The sequence below is a fragment of the Mirounga leonina genome, unplaced genomic scaffold (assembly GCF_011800145.1).
Source record: "Mirounga leonina isolate KUSES-001 unplaced genomic scaffold, KU_Mleo_1.0 Mir_176, whole genome shotgun sequence".
Taxonomy (NCBI): Eukaryota; Metazoa; Chordata; class Mammalia; order Carnivora; family Phocidae; genus Mirounga; species Mirounga leonina.
Window position 1 is genome coordinate 27,008,613 of NW_023270454.1, and position 22,201 is coordinate 27,030,813.

Sequence of the window (22,201 nt, forward strand, 5' to 3'; positions counted from 1 at the left end):
AGGACAGTTTAAGTTCTCCGAGGTCCTGTTTCTCAGGATGTATACTGGGAATTACAACATTATGTCCCACAGAGATTTTTATTGGAAAAGGGTTGAGAAGAGACAAATGCTCTGTAACTATGTAGTGATCATCGTCATTATTTTTCACTGAATCTCAAGAAACACTGAATTCTGAACATGGTTGGGTTTGTGACGTTAATTTCTCTGAATCAACAGAGAGCTACCTAAAAGAACAGGCCATTGGTCAGTTTTTACGCTAAATAGATTATAAATCTCCTTGGCCTCCTGAGGACTTGCTCCTGCAGTGAGACCCAAGAGCCTTATTACACTTCAATAATAAAAAGCATGCACGATTCATTAAGGATATAGACAAAAGGCTTTACGTTATATTTATTTATTTTCCAGCTTGTACAAACTGGATGTAGAAGCATAAACATAGTACATTTCTACCATCTTCAACAAAAATATAACCAATATGTACAATTATTGTATTAAAAATACAAAAGGGATACAGACTCCACCAATGTCTTTCTAAAAGACATACAGGTACAAGTAGTATCAAAAGTATGAGGAAATCACCAGTTAATTGTACATTCTGCACGTGACATCACAGAGCGAACTGAGATTAGCAGTCCTATGTTCTACAATTACTTAATGCTTAGATAACATTTGTGCAACTTGTGGTAGAGCTAGATTTCTGTCTTTCTATCTGCACATGAGGTCCATAGCCTATATAAGAAAACTGGCAAATAATGCATATTACATGTAAAATTACAAATGCATAATTGACAATGTAATATATAAGCAAGTAGACAAATGCCATGATACAGAAGAGATTTATTAAATAAAGCACGGACATCGTTTGATACAGTGAAAAAACACTGCAATTTGACTTTTAAAATTTGAAGCTATTTACGTTTATCTACTGATCAATATGATCAGCTGAATTTAATGGAAAAAAAATCCAAGACCAGCAGTTCCTCACATTTGAGTACTACTCGGATTGGCAGCCTTCACTTTTCCGGAGTCTGTGCAAAAACAACACAAAAATAGAGTGGAGGGGTCATTTCGGTCATTATCGGGTTCATAGCAGCTGTGAGCAGGTGGTTGCTACACGGAGGCCTTCTCTATCTGCAGTGTCCATAAAGCCACTTACTGGTTAGTCTTGGGTGACTAACCCACCTTGCAAAGGCTGGCGTATCTCAACGGGCTTTCGATCTTTTGTTCTTTTATCACGTTAAAGGCTTGCTTCTTCCCTCATGCCAGTTCAACAAAGGGAGGCTGTCTTGACCGAGCAGTACTAACAGCGGGCTTTCGCTCCAATACCCCAGCTGCTTTCACTGCAGGGCTATCCAGTTATGAACGTTTCTCTTTAAAAACGACCACCAACAACAAAATCCCTAAAACTAATTTAACAAAAATCAAAGAAACATAACTTAAAAAAAAGTGGGGTTTGCCATCCATCTCAAGGGAGCAGGACCCGCCCTCCAATGACACCGCCCTGCACTCCATAAGGCTCAGACACAGGACACAAGAGTCCCATCTCCCTCCCCTGGCCATGTGCAAACAGTTTTACAGAAGAACCCCACCCACTGGGGAAGGAGTGGATGAGGCGTCTTGGTATCTACGTAATTGGCTAACCTCTTCTACTTCCAGGATAGGGCACTTCACGGGTGAGGCCAGATGGACCCAGGAAGACAGGGTCGCAAGCCAGGTCTTCCCTCTCCTCGCTGTGACCACACCCTGTCCGGCATATTTGGTTTTTCAGAAACCCAGGCTGGCAACCCGACTTAAAGGTTCAAAATAATACTGTAATCATTAAATGGATATAACATTTACTCTCTGAGCACAATCTTTCAATTCATTTCTTAAAAAAAAAAAAAAAAAAAGACATTGTAAACAAGTGGACAAAGCACTGTACTCGAAGGATTTCATTGTTTTTCTTTGTCTTCCTTGATGGGTTAAAGGCCCCACGTAGTTCAATGGCTAGCTTTTCTCATTATCCCAATGAGACCAAGTGCTAGGACTGGATTGAAATCTAAAAGGAAGATTTAAAAAAATCCTTCCAGGCATCGAGAAGTGCAGCCAGAGTGAATCATCTTGTTGTGATGATCTTGGAATTGGGAATGATACTGTGTGATGTGGCAGGCAGCAACAGTGGGAACTCGAAGATTGCTGCACTGTGCATTTCAAGCAACAAAGTCTGGAAAGTGCCAGGGCAATTTCTTCACAGTATTTCACATGCAAAGGGGAAAGGAAGAAGGGGAGAAGAAGCCCCATGCTGCTTTTAAGGCAGGGAAGGAGGCAAACTGGTCCACCGGCCTCAGAATGTGAGTTCCAAGGCTCCGCTGCTAGGGACGTCTTCTTGTGCTCTCCTTTTAAAGGTGGCTGACTCTGGATCCAGAAAAAGCCTGTGCCTCAAACAGCAGATACTTGTTCATCTTCTGCAAACATAACCAGGAAAGAGAGAAAGGAGAAACGTCAGTGAGCAAGCGAGTCGCTTCTTGGGCTAGAGAGAACACATTTGCTGATGGGTTAAATAAAAATACCATAGCTGTTTCTTTAGTATAACTCACCTAAGTAATGATTAATAATAGAGTTTTTACAAAATACATAGGATTCATATCTTTAAATATATATACACAATATAAAATAGAAACATTATTGAAAAATTAATTTACTGAAAATTATAAATCATAGCAGCACGTGACTTTAAAATAATATATACTCACACATAAAGTCTAGAAGGATATATAATAAAATGTAACTAATGGTCAGCTGCAAGCGGCAGGATTAGAATTTTCCTTTTTTGTCTTTTGCTTTTTTCCAGAATGATTATTTACATAATAAGACAAGTTAAACTTGAAAAAATAAGGGGAGGGGATGATCTCTGTCATCCGCATTCCAGCATGGACAGGTAGATTTATAGAAAGAAGGCAAAAGAGTTATAGAGAAGTCTATTTCTTTATCAGACTTCCATCTGAACTCATTAAAAGCCCAAATGCAACCTTTCCACAGAAAACGTTGACAATTAGTAAAGAAATCTAGTCGTGTACACACTTCATGACAAGTGCTGCCCTCTGCAAACTTTGGTATTTCTTAAGCCATTAGAAACAAATGAGAAAACCTCACACATTCGACAGCTTTAACCCTAAATCTGGACCTCTGAATATAAACTGTTCTTTGTGTATTAAGAAAACCAATGCCCTGGAAAGCTTACAGTAGGCGGCGTAAGTGACCACCGCTAACGTTAGGGTTCTAAGAATGGGTATGTACCGTCCTCCTCGGTGGAAAAGCCTGGAGACTGATACGGGGCGAGGCGCGGGTCGCACTCGTTGGGCTTATGCCACTGCGGTTTGCTCACGGGCCTGCCGCCGGCTGGATGCCCGTGCGCCTGCTGTACCGGCGAAGGCCCAGCCGTGTCCGTGGGTCGGGCGACCATCCGAGATCTCTGAAGTGCCACATTGTAGTCTGGAGGTTTCCGGGCTGGGTGGGAATGCCCTTCTGGAAAGTCAGTGATGGGGATTCCAATGTAGCCGGGAGGGGTGGGTGGCGGCTCTCGATACCTGCCCTCCTTCCGCGCTGTAGTAAAGACAGGGTACCGGCCGTGAAACATTTTGTGGAAGAACGTTTCGTGCCCCCAAATGTTCATGGTAAATTATACAAGTAATTACTGAGACAGCAGACGCAGTGTAACCGCAGGTGTGATTGTGTGTGGTATGAGATAGCCGTGGGGGATATATGGTAGGCGAGGGAATGGGTGGTAACTGGACCAAATAACCATAATGCTTATCTCTCCGGGGTGAAATAATTGGCGAGAGAAGCAACTAAGCAATCTGTTATCTTTAAACAGACTCCTTCAAACCTCGTACTTAACTATAAAAGAGTCATAAGGACCCTTGGGTTTACTGCAAAGATTAAGCAAAGAGAAAACAGAAAAGGTACCCAGTAGTATGCGTGGAACATGTTAGTAGTGCCTGGTGAACGTTTCTTTCCTTCTGTCCCGGCCCCAAGGTCAAGGCAGGCTAGTCCATCTTTGCCAGGCACTTACCCAGCTTTACTCTTGTCAGGCAGACAAATCAACCTTAGGCTACTTTCAGGTCTTGGACCTCACTTTGGAAAATAGAGAATTAAATCTGGAAAAGTAGTACCCAAAAAGATGCAAATTTAAAAACCCTAAACTATATGGTTATTTCTCTTAAAATCCTTTTATTAATGTTCATGACCTAGAACATGAGCTCTGTAAAGGCAAGTAAAACTAAAGTTTTATTTTCTTGAACCTCACAGACTCAATTTTTAGGAATGAACATCATTCTTTTCTTTGCATAACAATTCTGAGTATTAGTTTGTTTAAAAAAAAAAAATGCTTGAAAAATCACAACCCAAGAAGAGGTATTAACTGTTATCTATCCATGACTGTTTATGTGGCAAAATAACTATAATTTCTTGACTAATAAAAGTGATGTCTGGTGGCGCCTGGGTGGCTCAGTCGGTTAAGCGTCTGCCTTCAGCTTAGGTCAGAATCCCAGGGTCCTGGGATCGAGCCCCGCATCGGGCTCCCTGCTCAGCGGGAAGCCCTCTTCTCCCTCTCCCACTCCCCCTTGCTTGTGTTCCCTCTCTCGCTGTGTCTCTCTCTGTCAAATAAAGAAATAAAATTTAAAAAAAAAAAAAAAAGTGATGTCTGTAATGATGATACTCTAGGGTTTCTCGCTCCGTATCCTGTAACGTAGTCCTGCGCTTCGATTACATAGATGTTGAATATGCCCCAGAAACTACAAGCTGATAGGACTGGGGGAGCACGGAAGACTTCACAACAGCAAGCGCTGCGGCAAAGGAACAGTGTGTTTCAGGTACGTACGAATTCCTAGCCAGGCACTGTTCCAAGTGCTCGCCCTAGATTTCCCTTAATCCCCACCTCAACTGTATTAGTAGAAATTATTCAGCTCATTTTACATAGGAATAAATAGGCCAAGTTTGGTACCTTGCCCAATGTCGCAAAGCTAGTGAAGTGGACAACAGGCAATTCAAACCCCAATCTGCCAGATCCCTAGACCTCTGTACTCTCTCCCTTGTTCTACAAGGTGCAGAGAGGATTTGGTTAGCGCCCAATTTGTCTGCATAACCAAAGTCAGTGGTAGATTTATACATGCAAAGTGCAAAGTTCTAAATACACTTCAAGGGAACAAAACAGAATAATAGAACATTTAAAACAAAACAGAATAATAGAACATTTAAAATAGTTTCAATTAAAGAAAATTCTTCCCTTACAAAGAATGGGCAGCCTTCCTCATAATTTTAGCTTAATGGGCAAGAAAACATCCATAATGATAATCTGCTGATCTTGACTGCCAGAATTCACTGAATGTTTAGAATGTTGGAATCTATCTGTATGTACCTGACCACGGAACCTGAGCTCTTAACTACTCTTCATTTCAAAATCCTGAACACACCGCTAATTTGGAAGCCCTATACACCAATGGGTGGGACAAAACGAGGAAAAGAACCATGAACACATGATTTTACTTTGGAAACAGGTTAGATGCGACAAAGCTCTCTAATCTGCTTACCAATGAGTCCCTTTGCGGTACTCGATGTCACAGCTATGTGGGCCGGCATGGGAACAGGTTTGGTTTCTTCTGTGGTCACAGAGGTCATGCTGTTGCTTTCAGCCTCAATGGAAACATCTTTCCCACCCCTCCGCTTGATTGTGCCTGTGTCACCTTCTGAGTCTTCTCCCCAGTATCCTGTGGACGATGCCCAGCTTGCCCGGGATTGGGCTTGTTCAAGACTTTCTCTACTTTGATTTTGCCGGTTATACTTTGTGCTATGATCGGAAAACATAATTTGGTCCATATGGCTGCTGGAGGCCCATAAACCTGCAGGATCCCCTGAATAATCAAAGTGAGTGTGCCCGAATGGAAGTGTCTCCCAGCTTCTCTGGTGCTGGATGGTCTGTATGTTATCATGGGAGCCACTGGAGCACGACGTCCAGCTCCCACGGCCGCTGTCAGCAGCATCGAGTGAAGCCCGGTCCCCTTGGTCTTGGGAAAGTTCCTCTGTGCTTGGAGAAGAAATTACTGTAGCTGTAGCATATAAGCCTCGGCTCTCGGACATTGGTGCATAGGACCTAAGCAGTCGAAAGAAATGAAAAGGAAGAAAAAGTGCAAGATTGTTACCTAAGAAACCTAGGATATAAAACCTAAATACCTTTTCTTCCCCTCCCCCTCCCCCTGGGGAAAGGTGGCTTTGTGGCTTTTTTCATCCCAGGAAGAGGATGAAAGCCCCACTGAACAGTATTTTCATAGCTGGTTCTGCTACGTCCAGTTTGCTCACCTTGTCATTTCCAAAAAATAAATCCAGGAGGAAAAGAACAACTACCTGTTTATAATAAAGGCACACTTTCCTTATGAGGTTAAAGGATGGCTCAACATAATCTGATTTCAATGAAGGCAGCTTCTACAAAGAATCTGGGGGATACGTCCTAAAGCCACCCTCTCTGCCTTTAGCACAGAATAACGGTCTTCCCTTTTTTTTTTTTAAGATTTTATTTATTCATTTGACAGAGAGAGACACAGTGAGAGGGAACACAAGCAGGGGGAGTGGGAGAGGGAGAAGCAGGCCTCCCGCTGAGCAGGGAGCCCGACGCGGGGCTCGATCCCAGGACCCTGAGATCATGACCTGAGCCGAAGGCAGATGCCCAACGACTGAGCCACCCAGGCGCTCCAAGAATAACAGTCTTCCAGTGAAGAATAAACCTAACTTGAAAAGCAGTGTGTACCAGAAAAATAGCATGACATTTAGTAATCTAGAAATTCTGAAAATTAGAACTGGGATGGGAGAGCATTTCTTAGGCATTATGTAAAATAGTAGAAATATACATCAGGAGTAAAGGACTCATTTGTAAAGGATGGGAGAAGGAATGTAACCAAACACGGAAGAAAAGCTGCCTACCCTAAGCTGTACTGGTCTGGTTCGATCATAGTTCGCCTTTCCATCCTTCCCACGCCGAGGTTTGCTTCCACGATGCTGACAGAATGCCTCTGGCGCCTGTCATCGTGCAGCGAGGCCGGCACTGAGTCAAAGGAAGAGTTGCTGATGATGCTGGATCGGGAAGAAATTTCACTGTGACCAGAATCTGAGAAATTATCCACGGTACCACTGGGAGCCAAGGTGTAGCCTGCGTGGGAAACCAACCATATTCATTAGACACTGTACAACAAAAACCTGAAGTCTACCAAACAGAAGCAAAACCAAAATGTGGATCAAAGATAGCACCACTGAAGTGGGGGGGGGGGGGGAACCACTTTACTTGTGGAGACCAGGTGACCGAGATAAGGTAAACTTTTACTCAGATGAAATTTAACATGCTTAATGAAAGATTAAGGAGGGAAAAAAAGAGACTGTGTTATGTGAGCCAGGAAATGTTGCAGAAATCAGGGCACTACTCGACTATTCTTAGCTCTTTTAAGTATAAATTACACTACTATTAGTCTATATAAAAGCAACTGAAGAACTATGATCAAGTTTAAAAGTATTTTTTTTTTCAAACTGCAAAGTCAGTAACCTTCCATGAAGTTTAAAATTTTTTGAACTTTATGGTATAGAGTAATTCAACTGGAAGTATCTATCTTAGAATTTTAAAAGGCGACATATGAGAATAATACCTGAAGAAGACCTCTTTGGTTTTTCAATATTAATAATATGTTGGATGAATCACATAAAAGCCAGTTGTTCTGAAGGATGTAATGTGCAAAATCTCCATTTTTCTCCCTAGATCATCACAATGTCTAAACAGATGTCCCGAAGGACATTTTTTCACCTGAAGGAAAACTCTCCTTTGTTGCTAAAAATAATTTTGAAAGTCACAAAGGAAGAGACACTTGTGTTGATATTTTTAATGAAAAAAAATTCAAATCTTCTTTCTCAGAACTCATTTTTTTAAACATTACTATAGATCTCATGTTACCTTAAAATACTGGTTTTATATTATATGGATGCAATGCAAATTTTTCAGTGCCACGTACCTAATGAAAAAATTAAATCTAGAACACCTAAATCCTGCTAATGTACTCTCTAAATAGTACTTCCCCATCCTTTCAGTAGCTTGTTAATTCCTGATTTATTTTTTAAAGGTTGCACAGGTCTTGATAAGGTTTAGTGTATTCATCTATAAGAAGTCTTTTTATAAACCACACTGGAAGTTCTGACAGACAAGATTTAAAGCCTTTGCTGAACAGTCTGCTCAAAAAAAACCACAAAAAACAAAAAACAAAAAACACAAACATCTTGAGAAAAAATCATCACTCAGATGGAGCACTTGACATTTAGAGGAATTCTCCCATTTTCCTTAACTAATAATGAGAAAATTCCTCTCTTTCCCACCCCAGTTTTGGTTCTGTTAACCCCACCTATCCCATAGGTCCGTGGTGCATTGTTATTCTTGTTACTGTTCTCACTTCCAAGAGAAGAGGAGGAACTGGTTAAGTCCAGCTGCCCGGGGCCAAAAGATCTCAGCTGATTGCCACTGCCACCTAACAACAGGATGAGAAAAGAATTTAGATGTATCCATTTAACCAGGACAGTAGAGACTGATACCCCACAAAATGCACAGATGTCTGAAATATCTAAAAAGCAAAGCTGAAAAGGTATTTGTCATGTCAGTGAGATCGAACAGTTTGTTAATCTCTTTGGCCTTCCTCCAGAGAAAACCGTCTTGCCATTTATGGTGGGCTTCCCCCCATTCACTTACAGGGGAGGAGGAGAGAGCAACTCGGGGGGTTATGCAGCAGAAAGCCACTGTTACTGTAATCTCAGAAAGCATCAATATAAGGGAGAGAGTTTGCCTAAAATAAAATTTAATCTCTTTTAAAAATAAAACAGCGACAAAAAAAGATAATCAAGACCCGTGTTAATACAATGAAAAAATAAATCAGGAAGATACTAGTTTTTCTTATGTATTTAAAGTCCTCTACTCTGTAATTATTGTTATATAATCATATTTAGTTAGAACAACTTTTGGTACAAAAAGAATTATTTCCATACTTAAAATCAATAAAAATCTTAAATGTTTTAAAAGGCCTTATCTAGTTTAACACTACTTACTAGAAATATAATATTAAAAAATACCAAAATTCTTCCAAATTTATAAACTGAGGGGGGGAAAAATCTCTTAGGGATTACATAGTAGATCATTTTAAATGACTCTAATATTAATCAAAAATGATGTAATATGTAACTCTGGAATTGATTATAGCTGAAATGTTATAGATCACTATAAAGGGAAACAGAAGTAATTTAGTTCTACCTTTCCTTGGAGAACTTTGTGGAGAAGTGGGAGGAGAAGAGAGCTGTGAAGATGCATTTGATATAGTATCTTCTGCTTGTTTTTTATGACGCTCCAGACTTCCTTCTTCAGACAAAGAAAGAATTTTCTTTAAAGCTTGTGGAGAGTTTATGCCTGTAAAAGAAAGAAATACGTATTTTCAAGACGAAAAAGCAATAACGTTAATAACTATAATCTTTTTGTAAGACTTAACATTACACTCAGTTTCAATGTATTTATAATCTCAACAGTCTTTGTACTCATCATGGTATAAACAGTAAGCTTGCAGAAGGCACACGATACCTGTAATGTGGTTTCTGATTGCTACCTGCTGGAGTGCTAGAAACAGACTGTTTTTGGTATTTTACTTTAGATTCTAAATCTTAAAGTAATCACCATCTTTATTCAACAATATATTAAACAATGAAGAGAAAAACAAGCACAACTTGAAAATATTAGAATTTAGGATGAAAGTGATACAGCCAGGCATATTTATTATTAGAATTCAAGTTTGAGTATTTTGGTGAACTCAAACAGGTATTTTGGTACTGTTGGATATGTGAGCTCAGGAGAAGTGGGAACGATGGGAGAAAACTAACGAGCCAAGAGCTAAACAAAAGTAGTAAGAAAAGTGAATAAAAGCATTCTAAGGAATTCCATACAGTTAATATTTGATCAAATAAGTAGATGAAAGAGAAGGCAGAAGGAGACCCATGAAAGTGCCCTGTGTCACAGAAATCAGGGGAGATGATTTTCAGAGGAGTGATCCAGTGCCAAGTATAGGATCAAATAAGGTGAGTGTAGAAGGAAAAGGATTACATATGCCAATATGAGGTGATTTCCCCCAAAAAAATTATTTTTAGAAATAAGGTACTCACGTTAAAATATTTTACAAAGCCTCTAGTATTCCTATGAGGCACTCTCAATTACCTTATTTTAAACAACAAAGAGATATTTGGAAAGGCATGATAGCCTGACACTACCTTGATCAATGCTAGTTTTAATGTTCTTAAACTTAACAGAATCCATTAAGAAGGAGGCAGTAAAATTTAACAAAGATGTAATCCTTCATTTCACCTCATGTAAGCATTTGATCTTGTTTTAACACAGTTTTTTAAAGCCACTTTTAAAGCAATATTTTATTTACATGTATAGATGCTAATATAACCAAGATGCATGAAAATGTTAGCTACACTAAAACTGTATGAATAAATAGTATTGATTTGGGAAAGAATTCCAAGGCCAGCATTATACACAGATTCAAAAAGTGCTTTATACTCAGGCACACCTATACGTTTGGCTAATAGGCTATATTTAGCTAAAAGACTGATAAACTTCCATATAAGAAATTCAGTGTAAAAGAGGAAATAAAAGGTTGCAGGGGATTTAGGAGTATATAAATATTAATAAGATAGTGGACAAATAAACATGTAACTCAGTTTGTGATAGGGAGAGCAATACAACTATTTCAAAGGGGAAATGTCAAGTAAAGGTATTCTTTTGTCACTCTTACCCAAATTCAACAAATGGCATATTTGCTGATCAGGAAGAAAGGGCCAAAGATAAGAGTATGAAGGACCTACTATAAGACTCCTGCTAACCTCATAAGGACAGGTTGTAATTGGGCAGGCGCTGCATCAGTGACCAAGTACCTATTTTATCTAAGTAAACTCTACTACAAGTTTTTTTTTTTTAATTTCTTCCCTTTTATTAACATTGTTTCCTTGCACACACACACACACACACGTATTAAAAAGAACCCATACATTTTATGATATATAATTTTGTTGTACCATTTACATAAAGGGACTAAACTTGTAGATATATTTAAATGGAAGATGAAGCATGATTTGGCCTCTTAACTCAGGAATTAACTATATTTCCCCCTCAAGTTATAAGAATCAGTGATTCAACAAATAAGAATTCACCTCCAGACAAATCATTTCACTTAAAAATATTCTGCCTAAATTCTAGCAATTCATTGATCATAAGCCAAGCTAGTTTAAATAATGTATATGGACAAAGCAACTTCTGTTCTCGTTAAAAATCAAATTAATAAAAGCAAAATTTTCCCATTTCACACCCCCACCCACCCACTGCCATGACCAATGAGCATGATTAAATGAGAAACTCTGTAACATAAACAGTCCCTTCCACCGGCAAAAGTAACATTTCACTTAGTGAACATTAATGTTTTATTAAGAGGTAACAATCGGAGAGAGACTCAAGTATATTAGATAACAGAGTTATTCAAGATAAGGATTTTTTCCTAATCTGAAAAACATGACACCGAATAGCCTCAAAAGATATGGTTTTAATCACCTACCAAAAGGTGGGAGATCCTTTACGGGGACTTTCTTTCGTGAAGGATAAAGGGACACAGCCGGAACCTGCAGTCCCTGGTTGATTTTATGTTGGGGCTGTGGCTGCTGGGGCTGAGGCTGGGCTTGTGCTTTCTGTTGCGACCCTGCCCTTGGGGCCACTGGGGAGGTCTCCGATTTGACAGGCTTTTTGTCACCAGGATTCTTAGGCACTGTTCATTGTTTGGTTTGAAAACAGAACAAGAAATTTCAGAGGTTAGTAACTATATACCAGATAAGTTTAGAACTGCATTGAGTATTTTCTACACTTTGGAACACTAAAATGTATCTCTTATCTTTTTTCTTATTGCCTATATAAAAGACAGAAATGGGGGTGGGAGAGAACTCAGCTACAGAAAATCATAAAGGCATGACAGGAAAAGATATTTATTTTACGAAACTAGCTCTCAAATGATAATTATACTATTAAATACTACCACATTAAAATAAAAATAGAAAAATATGGGGAGCCCAATATGCTATGTGTATGTATATAAAAAGCACAAATGGTAAAAGCTACAACTGGAAAATTGTTAGGAATTACTTTTCAAAATGGAGTCCAAAGCTCCTTGACATACATGAGCCTAGTTTTTATTTAATAAATGGTATGAATTGTAATCTTGTTACTGTCAAATTCTCTCTCCTATGGGTAGAAGGATCTATGTTCGCTAATAGCAACCAATACTGCTGGACTATTATACTGAGTATATAATTCCACGGCATATAGAAAGTAAACCAATTTAGTAGGGCAATGAAATTCTGTATGTATATAAATATTTGAAACAACTCACTGACATAGATATACTTCCTCCATTTTACACATAAAGAAGCTAAGGATTAGGCAGCTCACATAACTTGCCTAAGGTGACACTGCTATTTTGAGGAACAAACAGAATTTGAACTCAAACCCAATCTGACTCCAGAGAACAAACTCTTCATCATGACACACAGTTGTTTCCATAGCACCCTGAGAAAATCTAGTAATTTGAATCTTCTCAAATCATCTAACGTTTCAAGTCTTTATAAAAGGTATCTTCAAACCTGCCCATGAAAGACCCAGAAGTGTCCTATGCGGAAAATGCCTCTATCTCACACAAATGCAGATGCAAGTAAACAGAAAACTGTCCCCACTTCTAGCCTGGCCAGATTTTTAAAGGCTGGGAAGCTACACGTTAGGCTACCGCATAGCAGAATTACTGCTTTATGTGGTAGGTGAACTTACTGCTGGCTGCTGTCCCGGCTGAGGGTCTAAAAGGCAGCCAGCTCGCCTAGGTACGGGCCCCTCTGACAAGGTAGGCCCCTGGCCCCTCTCAGGTGGCCCATCAATCTGGAAGTATCTTTGTGAGAAAAAGGGATGCAGCCAAAAACTGCAGGCGCTGTCAGTCAGTCTCTGATGTCATCCTCCCGACACTAACCTAGTGGGACACAAGGTCTAGCCTAGGACAGTACGACACGGTACCAACAGTAGCATTCAAGGGAAAGGCTGGTGTGTCCCCGGGATGCTAAGTACCCCTGCGCGCTGAAGCCCCATTTGTCGCGGCCCATACCACCGCACAGGAAACCACTCTGCATTCCAGTCAGATTCCGCAGCCACTTCAGGGAAAAACTCACACGTGTTGGTTGCTGGCTCACACTGCAGTGATAATGTCTGAAGACTCTCCTCATCCATTTCGAGCTCCAAATTGGACAGGTACTGCTTCACTTTTCGAGCCATTTGGGCATCTTCATAAAGCTTTTTGGCATTGAGAAAGGAACTACGACGTACCCGCTTTTTATGACCACCTGTCTGAGCAACGTCTAGCACTGTTGCATTTGTACTACCCTGGCTGAGAGACCTGGAAGATGAAAAGGCAGATATGCAGCTCACTCTAGCACGGGGTTACGGCAGCGATTTGAAACATGCCAAGACTTACGTAAGTATTTTATGTTCAAAAGATCACATGCCTCATTCTGGTAAGTAAACTGTTACAGAGAAATATAGACTAATACAGATTAAAATGTTCTTTAAGTTAAAAAACCATACACACACACACACACAAACATATATATGTTTGGCACCTGGTTCTAGTCCAATTAGGAAATTCTGCTTTTCTCATCTATAGAGCATTCAAGGCAGTTCTTCCATAGAAGCCAGCAAATAATAATGATTATATATATAAGCTCATGCAATACACAGTCAAAATCATTGAGATTTACATTAAATTTACTTCTCTTTTAAAGAGGATGTCTTTTTTTTTTTTTAAAGAGGATGTCTTACCTAAATTTAAATGAAGTTAGCTTTTACACTGTTCACAATCATTTCCTTATTCCTTGAGTTAAATGTAATGAGTTTTTAAAGTAACATGGGTCAATTTGTTAATAAAATGATCATGCAAATGTAAACATATATATATATATATAGAAACTAGTACATGAATTGTTAAGAATTACGTTTAAAAAGTACTGGCTTATAGAATGAAAATAGTAGTTAGTTGAGCTATAAAAAATTTAGTTTTAACACGTAGGGGCACTTTTTGTATTATACATATTTACTTAAATATCTGTGCAATACTATTTAAATTGCACAGTTTTTCCTTTTAATGTTCTTCCTCCCCTAACCCCACATTAGGCTTTCTCCATTTCAAAGCACACAAATTAAAATCTTTTTGAAAGTTCCGAAGTATGCCTGGCCTACAGTTTCCCAGAACCATCATCCATCATTTCACGGCTGTCATGGATCATGACCTCAAAAGCAAAAGCCCCAACAGATTAAACTTGAAGTCAGTTTGCCAGCTGAAATTCTGCTAGAGCAAGAGGGTTAAGAAAAAAATGCAAAGCATCAGAAAATATAGCAGGTAAGAAAACAATGCAATGAGCAGAATAAGAATCGTGTGTGGGTTTGCAAGGTCTCCACCACTTACCCCAAACTCCTCCACTTCTTCTTCCTGTAAGTGAGAGCCATGGAGATTGAAGCATGGGTGTAGAAAGAGAGACAGAAAGATCACAAGCTCAGAAAGAAGGGACTAGACTTCTGGGTAAGCAGTCCTAGCAGCTCACAAACATTAAACTGCATAATCACCTCACACACGCAACTTTACTGGCAATAATCTTCTGGCTCAAAAGACAGATATATTTAAAATTTTTGTTCTAAAAACTCCTCTCCTTCACTGGATTAATCATTTTTGCCTCCACTGACAACTAAATCCATTGTACAGAAACTGAGACAATACTGTTTGGGTTCTCTACATATTTCGGTTCATCCTATCAATTACGAGTTTTAGCTCCACAAATTGGTGTTCTGACAAATAAGGCATAGTTCTGCCTCGTGTCAAGTGAAAAATTTCTACGGGACAAGCTGTTCTTAGTAACAGTCAAAAGTGTACCTGATGAAGAATAAGACATTTACTTCAAACTGGAGCTCAAGGGGGATTCTCAGCATGACCTTACACAATTTCTACCATGTTACAAATATAAATATTCAAAAATTTCTCCTTTATTAGGAAGCTCTAAGCCCAAACTTCTCTAATCCCACATGTGCTACTGAACTCGACACACTCACCGAGTCCTGAACATGAGGGCAGGGTCCATGTTAACTGAAGCCATGCGACCAACATGACGAATTTCTTTTGCGATCATCCTTAGCTTCTCAAAATTGACTAGCCCATCGACTTTTGAGTCATTGCCTATAATTGGCAAAGAAGAAAAAGGGGATCACGTTGCATTCATTTATTCTGTGCGTCCACAAGTGAAGACAGAACATCTACTTGAGGTTTACCTTCGTGAAGGAATGTGAGATCCTTCTTGATAACTGGGAATAGGGGGATTATGGGAGGCTGTAGGTTTTGACTGTTGAGGACATTGCGGTATTTTGCCATGTTTCTGGAGGGGTCAAACAGGTCTTGGAGATCTTGAAACAGCTTTTCATATTTATTGGGGAGTTTCTCCCAGGTGGTTCGTAGTCTTGCCACCGGCGCCAAGTTTAGGCCACTGAAAGGGAAAAAAGAAAAGTGACATAAAACCAAATTACTCATTAACGATGGAAGTAAAATAGCATACTGTTTATTAATATAGAACACCTCTGTGTTTATGCTGTATACACATAGCAATGTACAGGATTCATAAGAAACTATTAATAATTCTGGGTAATGAGAATTGAAGATAGCAGCAGGGTCAGGGCCAAGGGTTATTACTCTTCTTCCCTTTATAGCTTTCTAGTCTGTTTTTTTTTTTTTTTTTTTTTTTTAAAGATTTTATTTATTTATTTGAGACAGAGAGAATGAGATACAGGAAGCATGAGACGGGGGAGGGTCAGAGGGAGAAGCAGACTCCCTGCCGAGCAGGGAGCCCGATGCGGGACTCGATCCAGGGACTCCAGGATCATGACCTGAGCCGAAGGCAGTCGCTTAACCAACTGAGCCACCCAGGCGCCCTCTAGTCTGTTTTTTATGAACAAAAAACTAGAATGTGATGTATCACGAGGGTAGCATTTTGTTTTGCAGCTTTGTCTCTGCACATAGAGAAGCACTTGGCACATAGTGGGCATTTGATAAAACAGACTAGCCAGCTATCCTGTAATAATAAAATGAAAGTCCTAATAGAAATGAGAGTACGCTCAAACTCCTAGTGACAGAAAATGACTAATATCACCATGACTATCAATTTTGCTAATTGTTTTGGTTTATATTTTCTTCCAGCCTCAATATAAGCACTTTTAAAAGGGAAGAAAATGAACATTTACTGGGCACCTGCTTTGTGCTAGCTGATAGAACTCCACATACATAATACCATTTAATCTACTCAATTACTCTCTGGGACATTGTTATTTTACAGAGAAATAAACTGATGTTCAGAGAAATTCAAATAATTTGTCCATTTTTTTAGTTCACAGAACTAAAAAAAAAAAAAAGTAGCGAATATAGCTTTTTCTGGGCTCTACATGTAGCTTACAGGAGATTTTAAATTAAGAACGATTGGATTCAGAGAAAAAGAATCATTCAATATGATTCAATTAAAAACTGCTACCCTTACACAAATTATATGGTGTTCCTGGATTGATATATATTTTTGATCTACAAACTGAATTGAATCTTAGGACCAGTACGCTCTCTTACCTGATGATTGCAAACATTGAGTTAAAATTCTTGCATTCCCTGCAGTGTAGTGCTATCTTGATGAAATGCTTAATGATCTTCATCCTCTTTAGCTGGTTTGTCTCTCTCAGAATTTCAGATGCTACCCAAAATGTTTCTTGGTTAATTACTTCTTCAAATTTCTTCAGGTTGGCACAGCTGGTTTTGGATTTGAGTTTAAATAAATCATCTATATATTCAGTCGGTTCAATGTTACGGAAAAGTTCAAAATTTCGCATGGAGAGCTGTGTGGCAACTTCAACAGTACTGAGCTGCAGGAGGGAAATTTGACTCTCCCTCAACAGCTCCTGAGCATCTTCATCTGAACAAAGAGTTTCTGTCTCCATGTTGTTTTTCAAGTAATACCTATGCAAAACACAGAATTCAAAGCCTAAGCAGTAGTCTCATGACATTACTTGAAAGAATAATGCTGCTTTGTAGACAATATTTATAAGAACGCTCAGTTGAAGGATGGAGGAATTCTTCTCTATAAGGACAGAGAATGCAGCTGCTGCCTGAGTCACCGGCTCACAGAATCACCTATCCAGAAGCCACTGGTGGAAGCTAACGAATCACATGTTATTTCATCTGTATCAGTTGTAATGCATTTTTCTCCTGCCCTTCCCTGCTTTCTAGATGATTTTATCTGTTTTTGCTAAAAGTGACAGAAAAGAGCTAAATTTGAAATTTCAGTTTAAATAAGAAAATAGGCTCTAAGGAAGGCAGCAGGAGAGATCAGACACAGGTCATCACTCTGTTTTCACAGAGAGAATCTGTGACTATTGATGGGTCCAAACTGGATTAATCCAAGTTTACCTATTTATTCAAAAACCAAAGAAATCTATAAGCTATTCCCCTCTGTTTGATACTATGAGTACAACAATCCTAATACAGATTTTTAACTTTTAAATACCTGATTTTCACAAAAACCCTACAAGTGAGGCAGGTATTATTCTTACCAGATGAGGAAGCAGAGGCTCCCAAATATTAATGAGTAGTTAATATCAGTGACAGAGATGAGAACTCATCAATACTCCTTTCTCTCTGTAAACAACTTGTTGAAAATAGAATCCAGATGTTTGCCCTGTGGTTTTTTTTTTTTTGGGGGGGGGGGTTGTAGACAGATGCTTTTCCTAGGCCAAATTCCATAAAGACAGAAACAGAATAGACAGTGGGAGTCCTGACAAACTGGCAAAGCAACCAGGACAGGAAACACATAACTTGAGGCCTTCACATTCACAGATTTAATGTTCCCAGTTTTCATTACTCATTAAGCCCATGACATGTATTCATCTATAATTTTCTTGAATGTGAATCATGAATCTGCACCTCAGTGGAGATTTGTAGTACTCCATCATGGATACAGACATATCAATGTACATTCAAATGACCGTGAGAAAAACTGATCTCCTAAAACAACACTAACTGCTAGTGTCAGGGTTGGAAATAAAGGAGGAGTGAAGGAGAGTATGGAAGTTACAGTTGATAGCAAGAAAAACGAAGTTTTGAATGAATTAGATTAGGTTTAGATACAGATAATGGAAAAGTCAAGTACAATAAAACACTCCATCTGGCAAGAAAGAAAGGAAAAATATGTGATTTATGGAACTACTTAATATTCCATCAGTGCAGAATCTGGTCATTAAATGAGAGCCAAAACTTAATCACTTTTTCAACTTTCACTAATTTGTGGTTTGAGGATACAAATGATATATATCAAGGGAAGTAACGTTTTCTTGCCAGTAATATGTGAGATAAGCAGTTACACAGCAGGAGACCAAGCTCCAAAGCAACTACAAGTTTAGTTCTAGAGCGAGGTACTTTTCATAGTGTAATGCATGATCACAGGCAGCATCGGCCAACCACGTTGTCCTAGATATCGTCATCTAAACAAATGAAGCTCCTAGAAAAGTTAGGCAGGCAGGAGCAACTGACACTAGAATATTCTTTAAAAATGTGTCTGTGAATGTACACATCCAAGAAGAGAGCCTGTCCTCAAGGGCGAGTCTAAGAAGTGACTGCCGGTGCCCTGACAGGCCGTAACAACATTCAGAGCACACTGCCCTGCTTTGGAAAGGGTTCCTAAGAGATCCTCATGAGGGTCAACAATCTATGGGGTACATTTACTTTGATACAGCAATTCTTAGAGAATGGGAAAATACTTCTTTCTAGTTTGCAGGGGTACTTAATTCATTTTAAAAACCCTTTGAAAGTGTTCATTTCTTAGACTTTGGTGTGGGTTTGAAGAGGGGTTAAAGAAATCCAACAGAATAGATATCATATACCTTCCACTCAGTTGTATTCTATCAGCAAGTTTGGAAAGCTGATCCGGAAGTCGTCTTTGTTTGATGACACCCTCAGGTGTGACGGAGACCTCACACAACGAATACTGATCCGGGGTGGCAGTCACAGCAAACTCCCTGATGGCCTGAATGACGACTTCCTTTGCTGTGGTGTCCTTACTGATCATGATGTATCGGCTTTGCTGGTCAGCCTTAAAAACCCGTAACACTTGATCTGGCAAGTCTGGGGGGAAAGAAAGGCCATATGTAAGTAGAAAGGATTTTAGTATATGGTAATAACATTAAGTGAAGTAATCTGAAAAACCTCCTGAGAAAAGATAACGCTGAACGAATTTCATCTCTCCCTCATAATCCTTCTTCAAAGATTTGAGCAGTCAACATATTGATTTGCTGCATGAACACATTTTTCCCTGTAGATAACCGAACGCCTGATCCACAGACAAATGCAAACGTATCAGTACACAACCGCATCACTTAAGATTGTTAGGTTGTTAACACATCCAAAAAAAAAAAAAAAGATTGTCAGGTTGGTAGCAAAAAAATGAAAAATTTAAATCTAAAATCTTTCTTTATTATACTGAAAATCCCATTTAGCTAACCTAAAATATTCCTTTTACACTATTTAAGATGACCTAGTAATAATCTGCATGGTATGTGTTATCTTCATTTTATGAAAAAGAAAACAAGTTCAGAGAGATTGATTTGCCTATGAAATTAGTCTGAAGAATAAAAAAGAACTGATTCCAGTTGCTTGAAATTTAAGGTTCATTCTAACTTTCAGCATTTTTGACATAATCCACGCCAAACCAAGAGCATAGAGCATCACCATTATGTTAGAAGCAAACAGATTACTACAAGAAAACAAAAGCGGCATGGGCAGGGCTCACCGGGAGTAGTACTGAAGTCTAAAATGCGATGATGTGACTGCAACAAGTCGGGATTGCTGGATGACAAGGTTCCACTGACAGGCAGCGCAGTTGGGATGTGCTTTGTCTGCCTTAATCCCACTATGCTGTCGTCTTGAGACTGACCAATCCCAATATCACTGAAAAAAGAGGAAAAATTAGAAAAATCAATGATCCACAAGTAAAAAGGCTATAACTCATACGTAATAGACGCAAACCATAAATAAACCATATTTCCTAAGACTTGCAGTTAATTTAAAAGTACCATTAATAAATTTGGTTGAAAACAGCAATAGCAAGTACTGCTTAAGTGTATCTAACTCAACTTATCTTGCTGTTTCTTAAGCATATTTTACTCCAAAATCTATGTCTTCTTCACTAGACAGAGCATAACAAATACTAGTAGTTTATCAGTATATTCAAGAGAAGATAAGCTCTATTTACTCCTGGAAATAGATTTAAGAAAAAGCACATCGAAAAGAGTGCATTTAGTCTCATTCAATTGATGATTTATGCATCAGAATGATAAATTATTTTATAATCTGATCTTTAAAAACTGAAAAAAACAGTAAAATGAACAGAGGGGAAAAAAATCTAAACTGTCCTAATTTCATCCTCCAATGTTTCAGAGAAATAAATGAAATCTCTATGGAGTCAAATGTAAAGAAACCCTGACACAGACACTGTTTCTTAATTATACAAAGCATAAAAAAGCAGTGATGCATGGTGATATTTCTTAGCATCAAAGAAGAGGCAATGGAAATCCAATGACTCACTTTTAATTCTCTACTCAAAATTTCTAGTTAGACATTTAAGTTCCCAGAGAAATACTGCTTATTATTGATAGCTACAAAATTAGTTCCATTTGTAAAAAGTCTGTTACTGTGGACAATCCTTAAAAAGTGATTTAATAACATAAAAATTTCCAGAATTGAAGAGTCAACTGTTTCCAAAACATTAGAATTAAAATAATAAGCATGGACACACACAAAATAACTAGATCATAAGCAAATGCTTATAGTTCTAACTAATTTCTAGAAATACCTTAAAACGAGGAGAAAGAAAACTGTACTAAGGTTGGGTGTCCAAGGTGTCATAAATAAACTTAACATTTAGTATCAATTAGGTTTTCAGACATTAGAGCTTGATCATAGTACCTACTATCTTTAGTGGCTGTGATAAAAAAAAAAAATCTAGCTGCATTCTTTATTTTGAGGGGGGAAAGAATGGAAATTCTAAAGTTAAATAAGCAAGGATAAGATTTTTCTTTTAAAGTCAACATAAAAATTAAAGATATTAGTGTAAATTCTTCCAAATTCATAGGTAAGTGAATGACAAAATTCAATTTAAGCACATATAGGCATGCATATGAAGATGAGAAATATTAATGTTCTGTGAAACATTAAGACCTTCACATTAGTAAAATTTCATTTTTCATCCATATAAACCTTTCTGCCAAAAATCTCAGATATAATCCATGACATAAGACTACTACTGTGGACTCAGGCCAAGGATATAGCCAACTGGATCACCACTGCCACAAATGGCTAAAAATACTAGAGCTACCTTCCTAAGAAATGTTTCTCAGCAACATTTTAACACCTAAAATGAAGATCTAACTCTTGCCTCTATCTCTCTTATCCACAGACGTGAGGCTACTCTTGGATTGAAACTACTTTATATTTCAAGACTTAATTCAGAAATGTCCCTCTCTGAGCACATTCTCTTATTTTTCGATCTCTCCAACTCTCTCACTGTTACTAAAACTGTTTTTCGGCCTTTGTTGATTCTATAGTTTGTTGACTTATTCCCTCTTTTCTCAGGATTCATCAGTCTTTCTCTACTTACCTTATAACCAGATCTGAGTCCTATAATCCTCTTGCCTCATCCTCTTCTTCCCCCACCGTTATTACACCATGATGCCTATTCTTGCCAATACGCCCATCATCCAGCATCTTACCTGCTGTAATACTGACAGTGTTTGGTGGGGGAAGGAACCACAGTATATCTAGAAGATTTGTCTAACTGACTAATTTAGTGGTTTAAAAAAAAAAAAAAAACCTTTGTGAACATGCTGATTTCTAGGAGAGCAAAGTTTAAGTAATAACTAGAATTAAATCAAGACTATCACACCATATAATAGATCCTACAGTTTACTGAGCCTTCTTTTAAATATAATTTTTTTCATTTCAGTTGCTTTACA

The 22,201-nt window shown here is 38.5% G+C and overlaps 1 protein-coding gene across 15 annotated transcripts in view; it reads right to left on the bottom strand.

Annotated features, from left to right (window-relative positions):
• Window positions 1-378: 378 nt before the first annotated feature.
• Window positions 379-22,201, bottom strand: part of RAPGEF2 (Rap guanine nucleotide exchange factor 2) — a 237,105-nt gene continuing 215,282 nt past the window's right edge. For 7 of the 15 annotated variants that reach the window (XM_035022800.1, XM_035022802.1, XM_035022797.1 and 4 more), the window contains 14 exons: window positions 19,981-20,138; window positions 19,076-19,316; window positions 16,773-17,156; window positions 15,437-15,648; window positions 15,221-15,344; window positions 14,583-14,606; window positions 13,294-13,517; window positions 11,649-11,855; window positions 9,305-9,457; window positions 8,409-8,531; window positions 6,952-7,177; window positions 5,568-6,127; window positions 3,277-3,582; window positions 379-2,444 (listed from right to left, as the gene is read on the bottom strand). In XM_035022800.1, the coding sequence (XP_034878691.1) occupies window positions 2,419-2,444; window positions 3,277-3,582; window positions 5,568-6,127; window positions 6,952-7,177; window positions 8,409-8,531; window positions 9,305-9,457; window positions 11,649-11,855; window positions 13,294-13,517; window positions 14,583-14,606; window positions 15,221-15,344; window positions 15,437-15,648; window positions 16,773-17,156; window positions 19,076-19,316; window positions 19,981-20,138 (2,968 nt within the window). In that variant the 3' untranslated portion in view covers window positions 379-2,418. The remainder of the gene's footprint in view (window positions 2,445-3,276; window positions 3,583-5,567; window positions 6,128-6,951; window positions 7,178-8,408; window positions 8,532-9,304; window positions 9,458-11,648; window positions 11,856-13,293; window positions 13,518-14,582; window positions 14,607-15,220; window positions 15,345-15,436; window positions 15,649-16,772; window positions 17,157-19,075; window positions 19,317-19,980; window positions 20,139-22,201) is intronic. The other 8 variants (XM_035022807.1, XM_035022806.1, XM_035022805.1 and 5 more) reach the window with 3 other exon arrangements.